This window comes from Oncorhynchus nerka, linkage group LG4 (genome assembly GCF_034236695.1).
Source record: "Oncorhynchus nerka isolate Pitt River linkage group LG4, Oner_Uvic_2.0, whole genome shotgun sequence".
Taxonomy (NCBI): Eukaryota; Metazoa; Chordata; class Actinopteri; order Salmoniformes; family Salmonidae; genus Oncorhynchus; species Oncorhynchus nerka.
The window spans coordinates 100,942,885-100,962,884 of NC_088399.1; the positions used below are offsets into that span (position 1 = coordinate 100,942,885).

At 46.5% G+C, this 20,000-nt stretch overlaps 1 protein-coding gene across 2 annotated transcripts in view; it reads right to left on the minus strand.

Annotated features, from left to right (window-relative positions):
* LOC115125061 (angiopoietin-2-like) overlaps positions 1-20,000 on the minus strand; it is a 154,496-nt gene that overhangs the window by 129,118 nt on the left and 5,378 nt on the right. For both annotated transcript variants that reach the window (XM_065018064.1, XM_065018062.1), the window contains 2 exons: positions 9,346-9,501; positions 6,426-6,547 (listed from right to left, as the gene is read on the minus strand). In XM_065018064.1, the coding sequence (XP_064874136.1) occupies positions 6,426-6,547; positions 9,346-9,501 (278 nt within the window). The remainder of the gene's footprint in view (positions 1-6,425; positions 6,548-9,345; positions 9,502-20,000) is intronic.

The following is a 20,000-nucleotide window of genomic DNA, read 5'->3' on the forward strand; positions in this document are numbered from 1 at the left end:
AATGCTTCCGCTCAGTGTTTGAGATCAATTGACACCCTTTTATTTACGCACCACTGCACTTTGTATACCAGGGATGGCTGGCCTTCTCTAGTCACTCGTAGGCTCAGTCACTGGTATACTTTTATTTACAAAGACATTACACACCACTGCACTTTATATACCAGGGATGGCTGGCCTTCTCTAGTCACTCGTAGGCTCAGTCACTGGTATACTTTTATTTACAAAGACATTACACACCACTGCACTTTATATACCAGGGATGGCTGGCCTTCTAGTCACTCGTAGGCTCAGTCACTGGTATACTTTTATTTACAAAGACATTACACACCACTGCACTTTATATACCAGGGATGGCTGGCCTTCTCTAGTCACTCGTAGGCTCAGTCACTGGTATACTTTATTTACAAAGACATTACACACCACTGCACTTTATATACCAGGGATGGCTGGCCTTCTCTAGTCACTCGTAGGCTCAGTCACTGGTATACTTTTATTTACAAAGCCATTACACACCACTGCACTTTGTATACCAGGGATGGCTGGCCTTCTCTAGTCACTCGTAGGCTCAGTCACTGGTATACTTTTATTTACAAAGCCATTACACACCACTGCACTTTATATACCAGGGATGGCTGGCCTTCTCTAGTCACTCGTAGGCTCAGTCACTGGTATACTTTTATTTACAAAGACATTACACACCACTGCACTTTATACCAGGGATGGCTGGCCTTCTTCACTTTCAGTCACTGGTATACTTTTTATTTACAAAGACATTACACACCACTGCACTTTATATACCAGGGATGGCTGGCCTTCTCTAGTCACTCGTAGGCTCAGTCACTGGTATACTTTTATTTACAACATTACACACCACTGCACTTTATATACCAGGGATGGCTGGCCTTCTCTAGTCACTCGTAGGCTCAGTCACTGGTATACTTTTATTTACAAAGACATTACACACCACTGCACTTTATATACCAGGGATGGCTGGCCTTCTCTAGTCACTCGTAGGCTCAGTCACTGGTATACTTTTATTTACAAAGACATTACACACCACTGCACTTTATAAGGGATGGCTGGCCTTCTCTAGTCACTCGTAGGCTCAGTCACTGGTATACTTTTATTTACAAAGACATTACACACCACTGCACTTTATATACCAGGGATGGCTGGCCTTCTCTAGTCACTTAGGCTCAGTCACTGGTATTTTTTAATTACAAAGACATTACACACCACTGCATATATTATAGGGATGGCTGGCCTTCTCTAGTCACTCCTAGGCTCAGTCACTGGTATACTTTTATTTACAAAGCCATTACACACCACTGCACTTTATATACCAGGGTTGGCTGGCCTTCTCTAGTCACTCCTAGGCTCAGTCACTGGTATACTTTATTTACAAAGCCATTACACACCACTGCACTTTGTATACCAGGGTTGGCTGGCCTTCTCTAGTCACTCCTAGGCTCAGTCACTGGTATACTTTTATTTACAAAGCCATTACACACCACTGCACTTTATATACCAGGGTTGGCTGGCCTTCTCTAGTCACTCGTAGGCTCAGTCACTGGTATACTTTTATTTACAAAGCCATTACACACCACTGCACTTTATATACCAGGGTTGGCTGGCCTTCTCTAGTCACTCGTAGGCTCAGTCACTGGTATACTTTTATTTACAAAGCCATTACACACCACTGCACTTTATATACCAGGGTTGGCTGGCCTTCTCTAGTCACTCGTAGGCTCAGTCACTGGTATACTTTTATTTACAAAGCCATTACACACCACTGCACTTTATATACCAGGGTTGGCTGGCCTTCTCTAGTCACTCGTCAGGCTCAGTCACTGGTAGTCACTTTTGGTATAGGCTTTTATTTAAAGACATTACACCACTGCACTTTATATACCAGGGATGGCTGGCCTTCTCTAGTCACTCGTAGGCTCAGTCACTGGTATACTTTTATTTACAAAGCCATTACACACCACTGCACTTTATATACCAGGGTTGGCTGGCCTTCTCTAGTCACTCGTAGGCTCAGTCACTGGTATACTTTTATTTACAAAGACATTACACACCACTGCACTTTATATACCAGGGATGGCTGGCCTTCTCTAGTCACTCGTAGGCTCAGTCACTGGTATACTTTTATTTACAAAGACATTACACACCACTGCACTTTATATACCAGGGATGGCTGGCCTTCTCTAGTCACTCGTAGGCTCAGTCACTGGTATACTTTTTATTTACAAAGACATTACACACCACTGCACTTTATATACCAGGGATGGCTGGCCTTCTCTAGTCACTGTAGGCTCAGTCACTGGTATACTTTTATTTACAAAGACATTACACACCACTGCACTTTATATACCAGGGATGGCTGGCCTTCTCTAGTCACTCGTAGGCTCAGTCACTGGTATACTTTTATTTACAAAGACATTACACCCACTGCACTTTATATACCAGGGATGGCTGGCCTTCTCTAGTCACTCGTAGGCTCAGTCACTGGTATACTTTTATTTACAAAGACATTACACACCACTGCACTTTATATACCAGGGATGGCTGGCCTTCTCTAGTCACTCGTAGGCTCAGTCACTGGTATACTTTTATTTACAAAGACATTACACACCACTGCACTTTATATACCAGGGATGGCTGGCCTTCTCTAGTCACTCGTAGGCTCAGTCACTGGTATACTTTTATTTACAAAGACATTACACACCACTGCACTTTATATACCAGGGTTGGCTGGCCTTCTCTAGTCACTCCTAGGCTCAGTCACTGGTATACTTTTATTTACAAAGCCATTACACACCACTGCACTTTGTATACCAGGGTTGGCTGGCCTTCTCTAGTCACTCCTAGGCTCAGTCACTGGTATACTTTTATTTACAAAGCCATTACACACCACTGCACTTTATATACCAGGGTTGGCTGGCCTTCTCTAGTCACTCGTAGGCTCAGTCACTGGTATACTTTTATTTACAAAGCCATTACACACCACTGCACTTTATATACCAGGGTTGGCTGGCCTTCTCTAGTCACTCGTAGGCTCAGTCACTGGTATACTTTTATTTACAAAGCCATTACACACCACTGCACTTTATATACCAGGGTTGGCTGGCCTTCTCTAGTCACTCGTAGGCTCAGTCACTGGTATACTTTTATTTACAAAGCCATTACACCCACTGCACTTTATATACCAGGGTTGGCTGGCCTTCTCTAGTCACTCGTAGGCTCAGTCACTGGTATACTTTTATTTACAAAGCCATTACACACCACTGCACTTTATATACCAGGGTTGGCTGGCCTTCTCTAGTCACTCGTAGGCTCAGTCACTGGTATACTTTTATTTACAAAGACATTACACACCACTGCACTTTATATACCAGGGATGGCTGGCCTTCTCTAGTCACTCGTAGGCTCAGTCACTGGTATACTTTTATTTACAAAGCCATTACACACCACTGCACTTTATATACCAGGGTTGGCTGGCCTTCTCTAGTCACTCGTAGGCTCAGTCACTGGTATACTTTTATTTACAAAGACATTACACACCACTGCACTTTATATACCAGGGATGGCTGGCCTTCTCTAGTCACTCGTAGGCTCAGTCACTGGTATACTTTTATTTACAAAGACATTACACACCACTGCACTTTATATACCAGGGATGGCTGGCCTTCTCTAGTCACTCGTAGGCTCAGTCACTGGTATACTTTTATTTACAAAGACATTACACACCACTGCACTTTATATACCAGGGTTGGCTGGCCTTCTCTAGTTACTCGTAGGCTCAGTCACTGGTATACTTTTATTTACAAAGACATTACACACCACTGCACTTTATATACCAGGGTTGGCTGGCCTTCTCTAGTCACTCCTAGGCTCAGTCACTGGTATACTTTTATTTACAAAGACATGTTGGGTTTACTACCTATTTATTTGGGGAATTTTTATTGTTCAGAAATGTGGTGGGTCGTCTCTTCGTTCGCTGGACTTTATCCTGCTAACTGTTCCAAATGTCCAAACTGAATTTGGTAAAAGGGCTTTTATGTACTCTGCACCATCGTCTTGGAACGCCTTACCAAATACTTTTAAACTGGAAGAACTTGTCCCCCTGATCTGTCAATGATTTGCTGTTTTTGATTTTGTTATATTCTTGTGAATTCTATGGTTTTTACAAGATTACTAGTTTTTCATGTTGTTTCTCTGTCATTTTTGTAATGACTTGGTGCTATCTTGGCCAGGACGCTCTTCAAAAAGAGATTTTAAATCTCAATGAGCCCTTCCTGGTTAAATAAAGGTTAAATAAAGGTTAAATAAAATAAAATCATTTAAAAAATTTAAAAAGCCAAATCTGCAATATTTTCCAATGTAATAATAATAATTATAGATTATTGGGACAGTATTTCAATTTATTATTTTTTTCATTTGAAAAATACAACTTTATTGAGTATACTGTCACATGCAAAAGTTAGACCTTGATTCAATTACTATTAGAAATCAATTAGAATTAATAACTATGATAGATTTAGCTTGCCAGTTGCTACGACACCAATAGGAAAAAACTCATAAGCATAAACCCTGCCTACAGTTAACCCAAAATGAAGGATCAAAGTATTTGAACACTTTTTAAAAGTATTAAAACCCAGGCTTGGCAGGTACAGATGTTATTTCTTTCACACACGCTGCCTCTCTCCCTCCCTGCTGAGGGCGTGGTGGATAGGGCCCTCTGAGGAAGTGGTGGATAGGGCCCTCTGAGGGTGTGGTGGATAGGGCCCTCTGAGGGCGTGGTGGATAGGGCCCTCTGAGGGCGTGGTGGGTAGGGCCCTCTGAGGAAGTGGTGGATAGGGCCCTCTGAGGGTGTGGTGGATAGGGCCCTCTGAGGGCGTGGTGGATAGGGCCCTCTGAGGGCGTGGTGGGTAGGGCCCTCTGAGGAAGTGGTGGATAGGGCCCTCTGAGGGTGTGGTGGATAGGGCCCTCTGAGGGTGTGGTGGATAGGGCCCTCTGAGGGTGTGGTGGATAGGGCCCTCTGAGGGCGTGGTGGATAGGGCCCTCTGAGGGCGTGGTGGATAGGGCCCTCTGAGGGCGTGGTGGATAGGGCCCTCTGAGGGAGTGGTGGATAGGGCCCTCTGAGGGTGTGGTGGATAGGGCCCTCTGAGGGCGTGTTGGATTAGGGCCCTCGGGGGGTGTGGTGGATGGGGCCCTCTGAGGGAGTGGTTGATAGGGCCCTCTGAGGGTGTGGTGGATAGGGCCCTCTGAGGGCGTGGTGGATAGGGCCCTCTGAGGGCGTGGTGGGTAGGGCCCTCTGAGGTAGTGGTGGATAGGGCCCTCTGAGGGTGTGGTGGATAGGGCCCTCTGAGGGCGTGGTGTATGGGGCCCTCTGAGGGAGTGGTGGATAGGGCCCTCTGAGGGTGTGGTGGATAGGGCCCTCTGAGGGTGTGGTGGATAGGGCCCTCTGAGGAAGTGGTGGATAGGGCCCTCTGAGGGTGTGGTGGATAGGGCCCTCTGAGGGCGTGGTGGATAGGGCCCTCTGAGGGCGTGGTGGATAGGGCCCTCTGAGGGCGTGGTGTATGGGGCCCTCTGAGGGAGTGGTGGATAGGGCCCTCTGAGGGTGTGGTGGATAGGGCCCTCTGAGGGCGTGTTGGATAGGGCCCTCTGAGGGTGTGGTGGATAGGGCCCTCTGAGGGCGTGTTGGATAGGGCCCTCTGAGGGTGTGGTGGATAGGGCCCTCTGAGGAAGTGGTGGATAGGGCCCTCTGAGGGCGTGGTGGATAGGGCCCTCTGAGGGCGCGGTGGATAGGGCCCTCTGAGGGCGTGGTGGGTAGGGCCCTCTGAGGGTGTGGTGGATAGGGCCCTCTGAGGGAGTGGTTGATAGGGCCCTCTGAGGGTGTGGTGGATAGGGCCCTCTGAGGGTGTGGTGGATAGGGCCCTCTGAGGGTGTGGTGGATAGGGCCCTCTGAGGGTGTGTTGGATAGGGCCCTCTGAGGGTGTGGTGGATAGGGCCCTCTGAGGAAGTGGTGGATAGGGCCCTCTGAGGGCGTGGTGGATAGGGCCCTCTGAGGGCGTGGTGGATAGGGCCCTCTGAGGTAGTGGTGGATAGGGCCCTCTGAGGGCGTGGTGGATAGGGCCCTCTGAGGGTGTGGTGGATAGGGCCCTCTGAGGGTGTGGTGGATAGGGCCCTCTGAGGGAGTGGTGGATAGGGCCCTCTGAGGGTGTGGTGGATAGGGCCCTCTGAGGGTGTGGTGGATAGGGCCCTCTGAGAGAGTGGTGGATAGGGCCCTCTGAGGGTGTGGTGGATAGGGCCCTCTGAGGTTGTGGTGGATAGGGCCCTCTGAGGGTGTGGTGGATAGGGCCCTCTGAGGGTGTGGTGGATAGGGCCCTCTGAGAGAGTGGTGGATAGGGCGGCTGTACCTGCTTTTATCATTGAGTCGTGAGATCTCCTGATTCTGCTGGAGGACGTGTTTCTCTAGACGGTTAGTGAACAGAGAATACTCTAACAGCTGAATCTCCATTCTACTGGTCTGGTTCAGCACCTGGGGAGGGAGGCAGGGAGGGGGAGCGAGGGAGGGAGGCAGGTAGGGGGAGCGAGGGAGGGGGAGGGAGGGGGTTGAGGGAGGGGGAGTGAGGGGGAGGAGGGAGGGCAGGAGCGAGGGAGGGAGGGAGGGAGGGAGCGAGGGAGGGAAAGATGGAAAGATGGAAAGATGGAGGGAGGGACAGAAAGATAGGTAAGAGTTAAAAAAGAGGAGTTATTTATTTACCTGACAAAGACCATTAAAGATCCAGATTCTGTTAAGGATCTCTTTCTAATCTAACACCAAGACATCTGGATTACATTACTTCCTCAGAGATTATTGAGTAAGAGGGCATTTGCATTCTTAACAGCTCCACATCAGAAACAGCTAGATAAACAGGGAGGGCCCCTGTTATACAACGTCAAATATCAGTTTGCAAAGTTTGACAATTGCAATCTGGCCTACAATCTTATCTTATTTTAGCAGCTAGCCTGATAACCAACCAGTTAAAATATTTGGACATCATGGATCCAGAGAGAGAGAGAGAGAGAGAGAGAGAGAGAGAGAGAGAGAGAGAGAGAGAGAGAGAGAGAGAGTGAGAGAGTGTGAGAGAGAGACAGAGAGAGAGAGAGAGCCTGATAGAGGAACTTGTGATAATACCAAAACACATCATCCTGTCATAACAGCAATACGGTACAACTAAGGACCATCTGTGTTATGACTCCACGTTGGCTGTTTGAACTGGCTGATGGTCAGTCACCTAATTCAACTCAGCATGTCAATCAAAGTGTATCCGCTGAAGGACAACAAATCTCAGAGCAGTGGCCAACATCTCGGTCACCACACCTTGTCCTGGAGTGGCACAGGATCTCATTCTAATTACAAAGAAACCAGGGATAAATAGCCTAATCAATGACTTACACCGGGGACAACTAGCCTAATCAATGACTTACACCGGGGACAACTAGCCTAATCAATGACTTACACCGGGGACAACTAGCCTAATCAATGACTTACACCGGGGACAACTAGCCTAATCAATGACTTACACCGGGGACAACTAGCCTGATCAATGACTTACACCGGGGACAACTAGCCTGATCAATGAATCACACCAGGGACAACTAGCCTAATCAATGACTTACACCGGGGACAACTAGCCTGATCAATGACTTACACCGGGGACAACTAGCCTGATCAATGAATCACACCGGGGACAACTAGCCTAATCAATTAATCACACCAGGGACAACTGGCCTAATCAATGACTTACACCGGGGACAACTAGCCTGATCAATGAATCACACCAGGGACAACTGGCCTAATCAATGACTTACACCGGGGACAACTAGCCTAATCAATTAATCACACCAGGGACAACTGGCCTAATCAATTAATCACATCAGGGACAACTGGCCTAATCAATTAATCACACCAGGGACAACTGGCCTAATTAATAAATCACACCAGGGATAACTAATCTAAACCACCTGAGACACCTTGGTCTGCTCTAAACCACCTGAGACACCTTGGTCTGCTCTAAACCACCTGAGACACCTTGGTCTGCTCTAAAACACCTGAGACAGCTGGGACACCTTGGTCTGCTCTAAATCACCTGAGAGACCTGGGGTACCTTGGACACCTGGGACAACTTGGTCTGATCTAAAACACCTGAGACACCTGGGACAACTTGGTCTGATCTAAAACACCTGAGACACCTGGGACAACTTGGTCTGATCTAAAACACCTGAGAGACCTGGGGTACCTTGGACACCTGGGACAACTTGGTCTGATCTAAAACACCTGAGACACCTGGGACAACTTGGTCTGCTCTAAATCACCTGAGAGACCTGGGGTACCTTGGACACCTGGGACAACTTGGTCTGATCTAAAACACCTGAGACACCTGGGACAACTTGGTCTGATCTAAAACACCTGAGAGACCTGGGGTACCTTGGACACCTGGGACAACTTGGTCTGATCTAAAACACCTGAGACACCTGGGACAACTTGGTCTGCTCTAAATCACCTGAGAGACCTGGGGTACCTTGGACACCTTGGTCTGTTCTAAAACACCTGGGACACGTTGGTCTGCTCTAAAACACCTGGGACACGTTGGTCTGCTCTAAAACACCTGGGACTCCTTAGTCTGCTCTAAAACACCTGGGACACCTGAGACACCTTGGTCTGATCTAAGACACCTGAGACACCTTGGTCTGATCTAAGACACCTGAGACACCTTGGTCTGATCTAAAACACCTGGGACACCTTGGTCTGCTCTAAAACACCTGGGACACCTTGGTCTGCTCTAAAACACCTTGGTCTGCTCTAAAACACCTGAGACACCTGGGGCACCTTGGTCTGATTTAAAACACCTGAGACACCTTGGTCTGATCTAAAACATCTGAGACACCTGGGACACCTTGGTCTGCTCTAAAACACATGAAACAACATTGGAAGTTGAATCGGGTGTTTCGTTGCAGGGTTGAACCTAAACCCTGCCAATTCCTGTAGTTATTTCCAACCATCGTTGTAGACCTCTGAATAATCACCAGTCCAGTTCCCATCATCTTTGTATGATTTTAACTTCATTTAACTAGGCAAGTCAGTTAAGAACAAATTATTCTTTTCAATGATGGCCTAGGAACAATGGGTTAACTGCTTGTTCAGGGGCAGAACGATAGATTTGAATCTTGTCAGCTCGTGGACTCAATCTTGCATCCTTTCGGTCACTAGTCCAACGCTCTAACCACTATGCTACGCTGATCTACATATGGAAGAGGTTAGAGGATCAGATCTGGTCCACCTGATTGGCTTACCTTGGTCTCCACATCTGTCAGTTTGAGGGTCTGCTCAGCTGATTTGCTGAGGAGGTTGGTCCCGATCTCCAACATGGCCGCCGTCTGGGTGTGAACAGCGTTCCTCTTCATCTCCTCCATTGCAGAACGCAGGTTTTCCTGGATGGACCTCTCCAGCTGGAATACAGGGAATAATAGGGATATGGTCAGGAGAGAGACATATACAGGGAATACCAGGAATATGGTCAGGAGAGAGAGACATATACAGGGAATACCAGGAATATGGTCAGGAGAGAGACATACAGGGAATACCAGAAATATGGTCAGGAGAGAGATATATACAGGGAATACCAGGAATATGGTCAATAGAGAGAGATGTACAGGGAATACCAGGAATACGGTCAGGGGAGAGATATACAGGGAATACCAGGAATATGGTCAGGAGAGAGAGATATACAGGGAATACCAGGAATATGGTCTGGAGAGAGAGGGAGATATACAGGGAATACCAGGAATATGGTCAGGAGAGAGAGGGAGATATACGGGGAATACCAGGAATATGGTCAGGAGAGAGATATACATGGAATACCAGGAATATGGTCAGGAGAGAGACATATAGGGAATACCAGGAATATGGTCAGGAGAGAGACATATAGGGAATACCAGGAATATGGTCAGGAGAGAGACATACAGGGAATACCAGAAATATGGTCAGGAGAGAGATATATACAGGGAATACCAGGAATATGGACAGGAGAGAGAAATATACAGGGAATACCAGGAATATGGTCAGGAGAGAGAGATGTACAGGGAATACCAGGAATACGGTCAGGGGAGAGATATACAGGGAATACCAGGAATATGGTCAGGAGAGAGAGGGGGATATACAGGGACTACCAGGAATATGGTCAGGAGAGAGACATATACAGGGAATACCAGGAAACGGTCAGGAGAGAGAGATATACAGGGAATACCGGGAATATGGTCAGGAGAGAGAGATATACAGGGAATACCAGGAATATGGTCAGGAGAGAGAGGGAGATATACAGGGAATACCAGGAATATGGTCAGGAGAGAGAGGGAGATATACGGGGAATACCAGGAATATGGTCAGGAGAGAGATATACATGTAATACCAGGAATATGGTCAGGAGAGAATACCAGGAATATGGTCAGGAGAGAGAGGGAGATATACATGGAATACCAGGAATATGGTCAGGAGAGAATACCAGGAATATGGTCAGGAGAGAATACCAGGAATATGGTCAGGAAGGATAGATATATATACAGGGAATACCAGGAACATGGTCGGGAGAGAGACATACAGGGAATACCAGGAATACTATCAGGAGAGAGAGATAAACAGGGAATACCAGGAATATGGTCAGGAGAGAATACCATGAATATGGTCAGGAGGGAGAGACATACAGGGAATACCAGGAATATGGTCAGGAGAGAGAGATATACAGGGAATACCAGGAATATGGTCAGGAGAGAGATATACATGGAATACCAAGAAACGGTCAGGAGAGAGAGAGATATATATACAGGGAATACCAGGGATATGGTCAGGAAAGATAGATATATACAGGGAATACCAGGAACATGGTCGGGAGAGAGACATACAGGGAATACCAGGAATACTATCAGGAGAGAGAGATAAACAGGGAATACCAGGAAACTGCCATGATAGAAATATATTCAGGGAATAGCAGGAATATGGTCAGGAGAGAGAGATGTAATGGGAATACCAGGAATATGGTCAGGAGAGAGAGATATGCAGGGAATACCAAGAATATGGGCAGGAGAGAGAGATATACAGGGAATAGCAGGAATATGGTCAGGAGAGAATACCAGGAATATGGACAGGATAGAGACATATACAGGGAATACCAGGAATATGGTAAGGAGAGAAAGATATAGAGGGAATACAAGGAACAGGGTAGGAGCTAGAGATATACTGGGAATACCAGGAATACGGTCAGTGGAGAGACATACAGGGAATACTTTGATAGACATGGGAATATCTGTACAGACCAGACAGGGAGCTATTCAGAGGCTCTATACAGACCAGACAGGTAGGTATTCAGAAGCTATATACAGACCAGACAGGGAGGTATGCAGGTATTCACAGACTCTATACAGACCAGACAGGGAGGTATTCAGAGGCTCTATACAGACCCGACAGGGAGGTATTCAGGTATTCACAGACTCTATACAGATAGGGAGGTATGCAGAGGCTATATACAGACCAGACAGGGAGGTATTCAGAGGCTCTATACAGACCATACAGGGGTGTATTCAAAGGCTCTATATAGAACAGACAGGGAGGTATTCAGAGGCTCTATACAGACCAGACAGGGAGGTATTCAGAGTCTCTATACAGACCAGACAGGGAGGTATTCAGGTATTCAGAGGCTCTATACAGATCAGACAGGGAGGTATTCAGAGACTCTATACAGACCAGACAGGGAGGTATTCAGAGTCTCTATACAGATCAGACAGGGAGGTATTCAGGTATTCAGAGGCTATACAGACAGTGAGGTATTCAGAGACTCTATACAGACCAGACAGGGAGGTATTCAGAGGCTCTATACAGACCATACAGGGGTGTATTCAAAGGCTCTATATAGAACAGACAGGGAGGTATTCAGAGGCTCTATACAGACCAGACAGGGAGGTATTCAGAGTCTCTATACAGACCAGACAGGGAGGTATTCAGGTATTCAGAGGCTCTATACAGACCAGACAGGGAGGTATTCAGAGACTCTATACAGACCAGACAGGGAGGTATTCAGAGGCTCTATACAGATCAGACAGGGAGGTATTCAGAGACTCTATACAGACCAGACAGGGAGGTATTCAGAGACTCTATACAGACCAGACAGGGAGGTATTCAGAGTCTCTATACAGATCAGACAGGGAGGTATTCAGGTATTCAGAGGCTATACAGACAGTGAGGTATTCAGAGACTCTATACAGACCAGACAGGGAGGTATTCAGAGGCTCTATACAGACCATACAGGGGTGTATTCAAAGGCTCTATATAGAACAGACAGGGAGGTATTCAGAGGCTCTATACAGACCAGACAGGGAGGTATTCAGAGTCTCTATACAGACCAGACAGGGAGGTATTCAGGTATTCAGAGGCTCTATACAGACCAGACAGGGAGGTATTCAGAGACTCTATACAGACCAGACAGGGAGGTATTCAGAGACTCTATACAGACCAGACAGGGTGGTATTCAGAGACTCAATACAGACCAGACAGGGAGGTATACAGAGACTCTATACAGACCAGACAGGGAGGTATTCAGAGACTCTATACAGACCAGACAGGGAGGTATTCAGAGACACTATACAGACCAGACAGGGAGGTATTCAGGTATTCATAGACTCTATACAGACCAGACAGGGAGGTATTCATAGACTCAATACCGACCAGACAGGGAGGTATTCAGAGGCTCTATACAGACCAGACAGGGAGGTATTCAGAGGCTCTATAAAGACCAGACAGGGTGGTATTCAGGTATTCAGAGTCTCTATACAGACAAGATAGGGAGTTATTCAGGTATTCAGAGACTCTACACAGACCAGACAGGGAGGTATTCAGGTATTCAGAGACTCTATACAGACCAGACAGGGAGGTATTCATAGACTCTATACAGACCAGACAGGGAGGTATTCATAGACTCAATACAGACCAGACAGGGAGGCATTCCGATACTCTATACAGACCAGACAGGGAGGTATTCAGGTATTCAGAGACTCTATACAGACCAGACAGGGAGGTATTCAGGTATTCAGAGACTCTATACAGACCAGACAGGGAGGTATTCAGAGACTCTATACAGACCAGACAGGGAGGCATTCAGAGACTCAGTATAGACCAGACAGGGAGGTATTCAGAGGCTCTATACAGACAAGACATGGAGGTATTCAGAGGCTCTATACAGACCAAACAGGGAGATATTCAGGTATTCAGAGACTCTATATAGACCAGACAGTGAGGTATTCAGAGGCTCTATATAGACCAGACAGGGAGGTATTCAGAGGCTCTATCCAGACCAGACAGGGAGGTATTCAGAGGCTCTATAAAGACCAGACAGGGAGGTGTTCAGAGGCTCTATACAGACCAGACACAGAGGTATTCAGAGGCTATATACAGACCAGACAGGGAGGTATTCAGAGGCTCTATAAAGACCAGACAGGGAGGTATTCAGAGGCTATATACAGACCAGACAGGGAGGTATTCAGAGGCTCTATAAAGACCAGACAGGGATTATTCAGAGGCTATATACAGACCAGCCAGTGAGGTATTCAGAGGCTCTATACAGACCAGACAGGGAGGTATTCAGAGGCTATATACAGACCAGACAGGGAGGTATTCAGAGGCTCTATACAGACCAGACAGGGAGGTATTCAGAGGCTCTATACAGACCAGACAGGGAGGTATTGGGAGGCTCTATAAAGACCAGACAGGGAGGTATTCAGAGGCTATATATAGACCAGACAGGGAGGTATTCAGTGTCTCAATACAGACCAGACAGGGAGGTATTCAAAGGCTCTATACAGACCAGACAGGGAGGTATTCAAAGGCTCTATACAGACCAGACAGGGAGGTATTCATAGACTCTATACAGCCCAGACAGGGAGGTATTCATAGACTCAATACCGACCAGACAGGGAGGTATTCAGAGGCTCTATACAGACCAGACAGGGAGGTATTCAGAGGCTCTATAAAGACCAGACAGGGTGGTATTCAGGTATTCAGAGTCTCTATACAGACCAGATAGGGAGGTATTCATAGACTCTATACAGACCAGACAGGAGGTATTCATAGACTCAATACAGACCAGACAGGAGGCATTCAGATACTCTATACAGACCAGACAGGGAGGTATTCAGGTATTCAGAGACTCTATACAGACCAGACAGGGAGTCATTCAGAGACTCAGTATAGACCAGACAGGGAGGTATTCAGAGGCTCTATACAGACCAGACATGGAGGTATTCAGAGGCTCTATACAGACCAAACAGGGAGATATTCAGGTATTCAGAGACTCTATATAGACCAGACAGGGAGGTATTCAGAGGCTCTATCCAGACCAGACAGGGAGGTATTCAGAGGCTCTATACAGACCAGACACAGAGGTATTCAGAGGCTATATACAGACCAGACAGGGAGGTATTCAGAGGCTCTATAAAGACCAGACAGGGAGGTATTCAGAGGCTCTATAAAGACCAGACAGGGATTATTCAGAGGCTATATACAGACCAGCCAGGGAGGTATTCAGAGGCTCTATACAGACCAGACAGGGAGGTATTCAGAGGCTATATACAGACCAGACAGGGAGGTATTCAGAGGCTCTATACAGACCAGACAGGGAGGTATTCAGAGGCTCTATACAGACCAGACAGGGAGGTATTCAGAGGCTCTATAAAGACCAGACAGGAAGGTATTCAGAGGCTATATATAGACCAGACAGGGAGGTATTCAGTGTCTCAATACAGACCAGACAGGGAGGTATTCAGAGGCTATATACAGACCAGACAGGGAGGTATTCAGAGGCTCTATACAGACCAGACAGGGAGGTATTCAGAGGCTCTATACAGACCAGACAGGGAGGTATTCAGAGGCTCTATAAAGACCAGACAGGGAGGTATTCAGAGGCTATATATAGACCAGACAGGGAGGTATTCAGTGTCTCAATACAGACCAGACAGGGAGGTATTCAAAGGCTCAATACAGACCAGACAGGGAGTTATTCAAAGGCTCTATAAAGACCAGACAGGGAGGTATTCAGAGGCTCTATACAGACCAGACAGGGAGGTATTCAGAGGCTCTATAAAGACCAGACAGGGTGGTATTCAGGTATTCAGAGTCTCTATACAGACCAGATAGGGAGTTATTCAGGTATTCAGAGACTCTACACAGACCAGACAGGGAGGTATTCAGGTATTCAGAGACTCTATACAGACCAGACAGGGAGGTATTCATAGACTCTATACAGACCAGACAGGGAGGTATTCATAGACTCAATACAGACCAGACAGGGAGGCATTCCGATACTCTATACAGACCAGACAGGGAGGTATTCAGGTATTCAGAGACTCTATACAGACCAGACAGGGAGGTATTCAGGTATTCAGAGACTCTATACAGACCAGACAGGGAGGTATTCAGAGACTCTATACAGACCAGACAGGGAGGCATTCAGAGACTCAGTATAGACCAGACAGGGAGGTATTCAGAGGCTCTATACAGACAAGACATGGAGGTATTCAGAGGCTCTATACAGACCAAACAGGGAGATATTCAGGTATTCAGAGACTCTATATAGACCAGACAGTGAGGTATTCAGAGGCTCTATATAGACCAGACAGGGAGGTATTCAGAGGCTCTATCCAGACCAGACAGGGAGGTATTCAGAGGCTCTATAAAGACCAGACAGGGAGGTATTCAGAGGCTCTATACAGACCAGACACAGAGGTATTCAGAGGCTATATACAGACCAGACAGGGAGGTATTCAGAGGCTCTATAAAGACCAGACAGGGAGGTATTCAGAGGCTATATACAGACCAGACAGGGAGGTATTCAGAGGCTCTATAAAGACCAGACAGGGATTATTCAGAGGCTATATACAGACCAGCCAGTGAGGTATTCAGAGGCTCTATACAGACCAGACAGGGAGGTATTCAGAGGCTATATACAGACCAGACAGGGAGGTATTCAGAGGCTCTATACAGACCAGACAGGGAGGTATTCAGAGGCTCTATACAGACCAGACAGGGAGGTATTGGGAGGCTCTATAAAGACCAGACAGGGAGGTATTCAGAGGCTATATATAGACCAGACAGGGAGGTATTCAGTGTCTCAATACAGACCAGACAGGGAGGTATTCAAAGGCTCTATACAGACCAGACAGGGAGGTATTCAAAGGCTCTATACAGACCAGACAGGGAGGTATTCATAGACTCTATACAGCCCAGACAGGGAGGTATTCATAGACTCAATACCGACCAGACAGGGAGGTATTCAGAGGCTCTATACAGACCAGACAGGGAGGTATTCAGAGGCTCTATAAAGACCAGACAGGGTGGTATTCAGGTATTCAGAGTCTCTATACAGACCAGATAGGGAGGTATTCATAGACTCTATACAGACCAGACAGGGAGGTATTCATAGACTCAATACAGACCAGACAGGGAGGCATTCAGATACTCTATACAGACCAGACAGGGAGGTATTCAGGTATTCAGAGACTCTATACAGACCAGACAGGGAGTCATTCAGAGACTCAGTATAGACCAGACAGGGAGGTATTCAGAGGCTCTATACAGACCAGACATGGAGGTATTCAGAGGCTCTATACAGACCAAACAGGGAGATATTCAGGTATTCAGAGACTCTATATAGACCAGACAGGGAGGTATTCAGAGGCTCTATCCAGACCAGACAGGGAGGTATTCAGAGGCTCTATACAGACCAGACACAGAGGTATTCAGAGGCTATATACAGACCAGACAGGGAGGTATTCAGAGGCTCTATAAAGACCAGACAGGGAGGTATTCAGAGGCTCTATAAAGACCAGACAGGGATTATTCAGAGGCTATATACAGACCAGCCAGGGAGGTATTCAGAGGCTCTATACAGACCAGACAGGGAGGTATTCAGAGGCTATATACAGACCAGACAGGGAGGTATTCAGAGGCTCTATACAGACCAGACAGGGAGGTATTCAGAGGCTCTATACAGACCAGACAGGGAGGTATTCAGAGGCTCTATAAAGACCAGACAGGAAGGTATTCAGAGGCTATATATAGACCAGACAGGGAGGTATTCAGTGTCTCAATACAGACCAGACAGGGAGGTATTCAGAGGCTATATACAGACCAGACAGGGAGGTATTCAGAGGCTCTATACAGACCAGACAGGGAGGTATTCAGAGGCTCTATACAGACCAGACAGGGAGGTATTCAGAGGCTCTATAAAGACCAGACAGGGAGGTATTCAGAGGCTATATATAGACCAGACAGGGAGGTATTCAGTGTCTCAATACAGACCAGACAGGGAGGTATTCAAAGGCTCAATACAGACCAGACAGGGAGTTATTCAAAGGCTCTATAAAGACCAGACAGGGAGGTATTCAGAGGCTTTCCCAGCAGAGGTTATAAGGCATCTTTTCCCAAACTTGGTCCTCTGCACCCCGAGGGGTGCACGTTTTGGTTTCTGCTGTAACAGTACACTGCTGAAACAAACGATCAAGGCTTGACGATTAGTTGCTTGTTTGAATCAGCTGTATAGTGCTGGGGCAAAAACCAAAATGGTCCCCCAGGGGAGGGGGTTGTTGGGGGGGGCTCAGGTTAGTATTGTGGTAAAGGTAAACTGATCCCTGATCTGTGCCGAAGGGAAACTTCTGTCCAGGTGCTTCCTGTTTTTATCAACAGCGAGGTCAGGGGTTATGTCTCTTACACAGTACCAGTCAAAAGTTTGGACACACCTACTCATACCAGGGTGTGTCTTTATTTTTGACTATCTTCTACATTGTAGAATAATAGTGAAGACGTCAACACTGTGAAATAACACACGTGGATTCATGTACCTTTTCTACCTTGTCACAACACAACAACTGATTGGCTCAAACGCATTGAGAGGGAAATCAATTCCACAAATTAACTTTTAACAAGGCCAACCTTTTAATTGAAACGCATTCCAGGTGACTAACACCTGGAACACCTGGAGTGTGTAAAGCTGTCATCAAGGCAAAGGGTGGCTACTTTGAAGAATTTAAAATATTAAATATATTTTGATTTGTTTAACACTTTTTTGGTTACTTTTTTTTTCAAATCAAATCAAATTTTATTGGTCACATACACATGGTTAGCAGATGTTAATGCGAGTGTAGCGAAATGCTTGTGCTTCTAGTTCCGACAATGCAGTGATAACCAACAAGTAATCTAACTAACAATTCCAAAACTACTGTCTTATACACAGTGTAAGGGGATAAAGAATATGTACATAAGGATATATGAATGAGTGATGGTACAGAGCAGCATACAGTAGATGGTATCGAGTACAGTATATACATATGAGATGAGTATGTAGACAAAGTAAACAAAGTGGCATAGTTAAAGTGGCTAGTGACATAAGAATGCAGTCGATGATCTAGAGTACAGTATATACATATGCATATGAGATGAATAGTGTAGGGTAAGTAACATTATATAAGGTAGCATTGTTTAAAGTGGCTAGTGATATATTTACATCATTTCCCATCAATTCCCATTATTAAAGTGGCTGGAGTTGGGTCAGTGTCAATGACAGTGTGTTGGCAGCAGCCACTCAATGTTAGTGATTGCTGTTTAACAGTCTGATGGCCTTGAGATAGAAGCTGTTTTTCAGTCTCTCGGTCCCAGCTTTGATGCACCTGTACTGACCTCGCCTTCTGGATGATAGCGGGGTGAACAGGCAGTGGTTCGGGTGGTTGATGTCCTTGATGATCTTTATGGCCTTCCTGTAACATCGGGTGGTGTAGGTGTCCTGGAGGGCAGGTAGTTTGCCCCCGGTGATGCGTTGTGCAGACCTCACTACCCTCTGGAGAGCCTTACGGTTGAGGGCGGAGCAGTTGCCGTACCAGGCGGTGATACAGCCCGCCAGGATGCTCTCGATTGTGCATCTGTAGAAGTTTGTGAGTGCTTTTGGTGACAAGCCGAATTTCTTCAGCCTCCTGAGGTTGAAGAGGCGCTGCTGCGCCTTCTTCACGACGCTGTCAGTGTGAGTGGACCAATTCAGTTTGTCTGTGATGTGTATGCCGAGGAACTTATATGTTTTTTTTGTATAGTTTTGACATCTACACTACTATTCAACAATGTAGAAAATGGTTTTTAAAAAATAAAATAGAAACCCTGGAATGAGTAGGAGTGTCCAAAGGCATTAGGCTCTTGATGTTTTTTTGTGTGGAATCTCACCAACCACAAATCCCACCAACCACCACTCAACACTGAACACATAAATCACAGAACCATTTGGACTGGTGAGGAAAGGTGGTGACAGAGTTAGTAAACGACCTGCGAACCGGATCCAACAGTTCGGCCCTTTATTGTGATGAATAGAAACAAGGGAGAGATGGGAGGGTTCACTCACTCGCTGTGAAAAAAACCCTAAAAAGTGCCATTGTCAATGACCTTTTAAACACAGACAACACCCTGCCTCGGTGTGGTCCACAGAATAGACAGTCGTTTTAACACGTCTGGTTTAGTGGGTCATGGCCTTTGCTGGGTGAATAAACTCTAGAGATTTACTTGACCATGTTGTTTTCACTGATAAGGTCATCTGGGGAAAGATCAAGTCTACACACACACACACAGACACACACACACACACACACACACACAGAGACACACACACACACAGAGACACACACACACACACACAGAGACACACACACAGAGAGAGAGAGAGAGAGAGACAGACAGACAGACAGACAGACAGACAGACAGACAGACAGACAGACAGACAGACAGACAGACAGACAGACAGACAGACAGAGAGAGAGAGAGAGGGAGGGAGAGAGAGAGAGGAGGGAGAGAGGAGGGAGAGAGAGAGAGAGAGAGAGAGAGAGGAGGGAGAGAGAGAGAGATAGAGAGAGAGAGAGGAGGGAGAGAGAGAGAG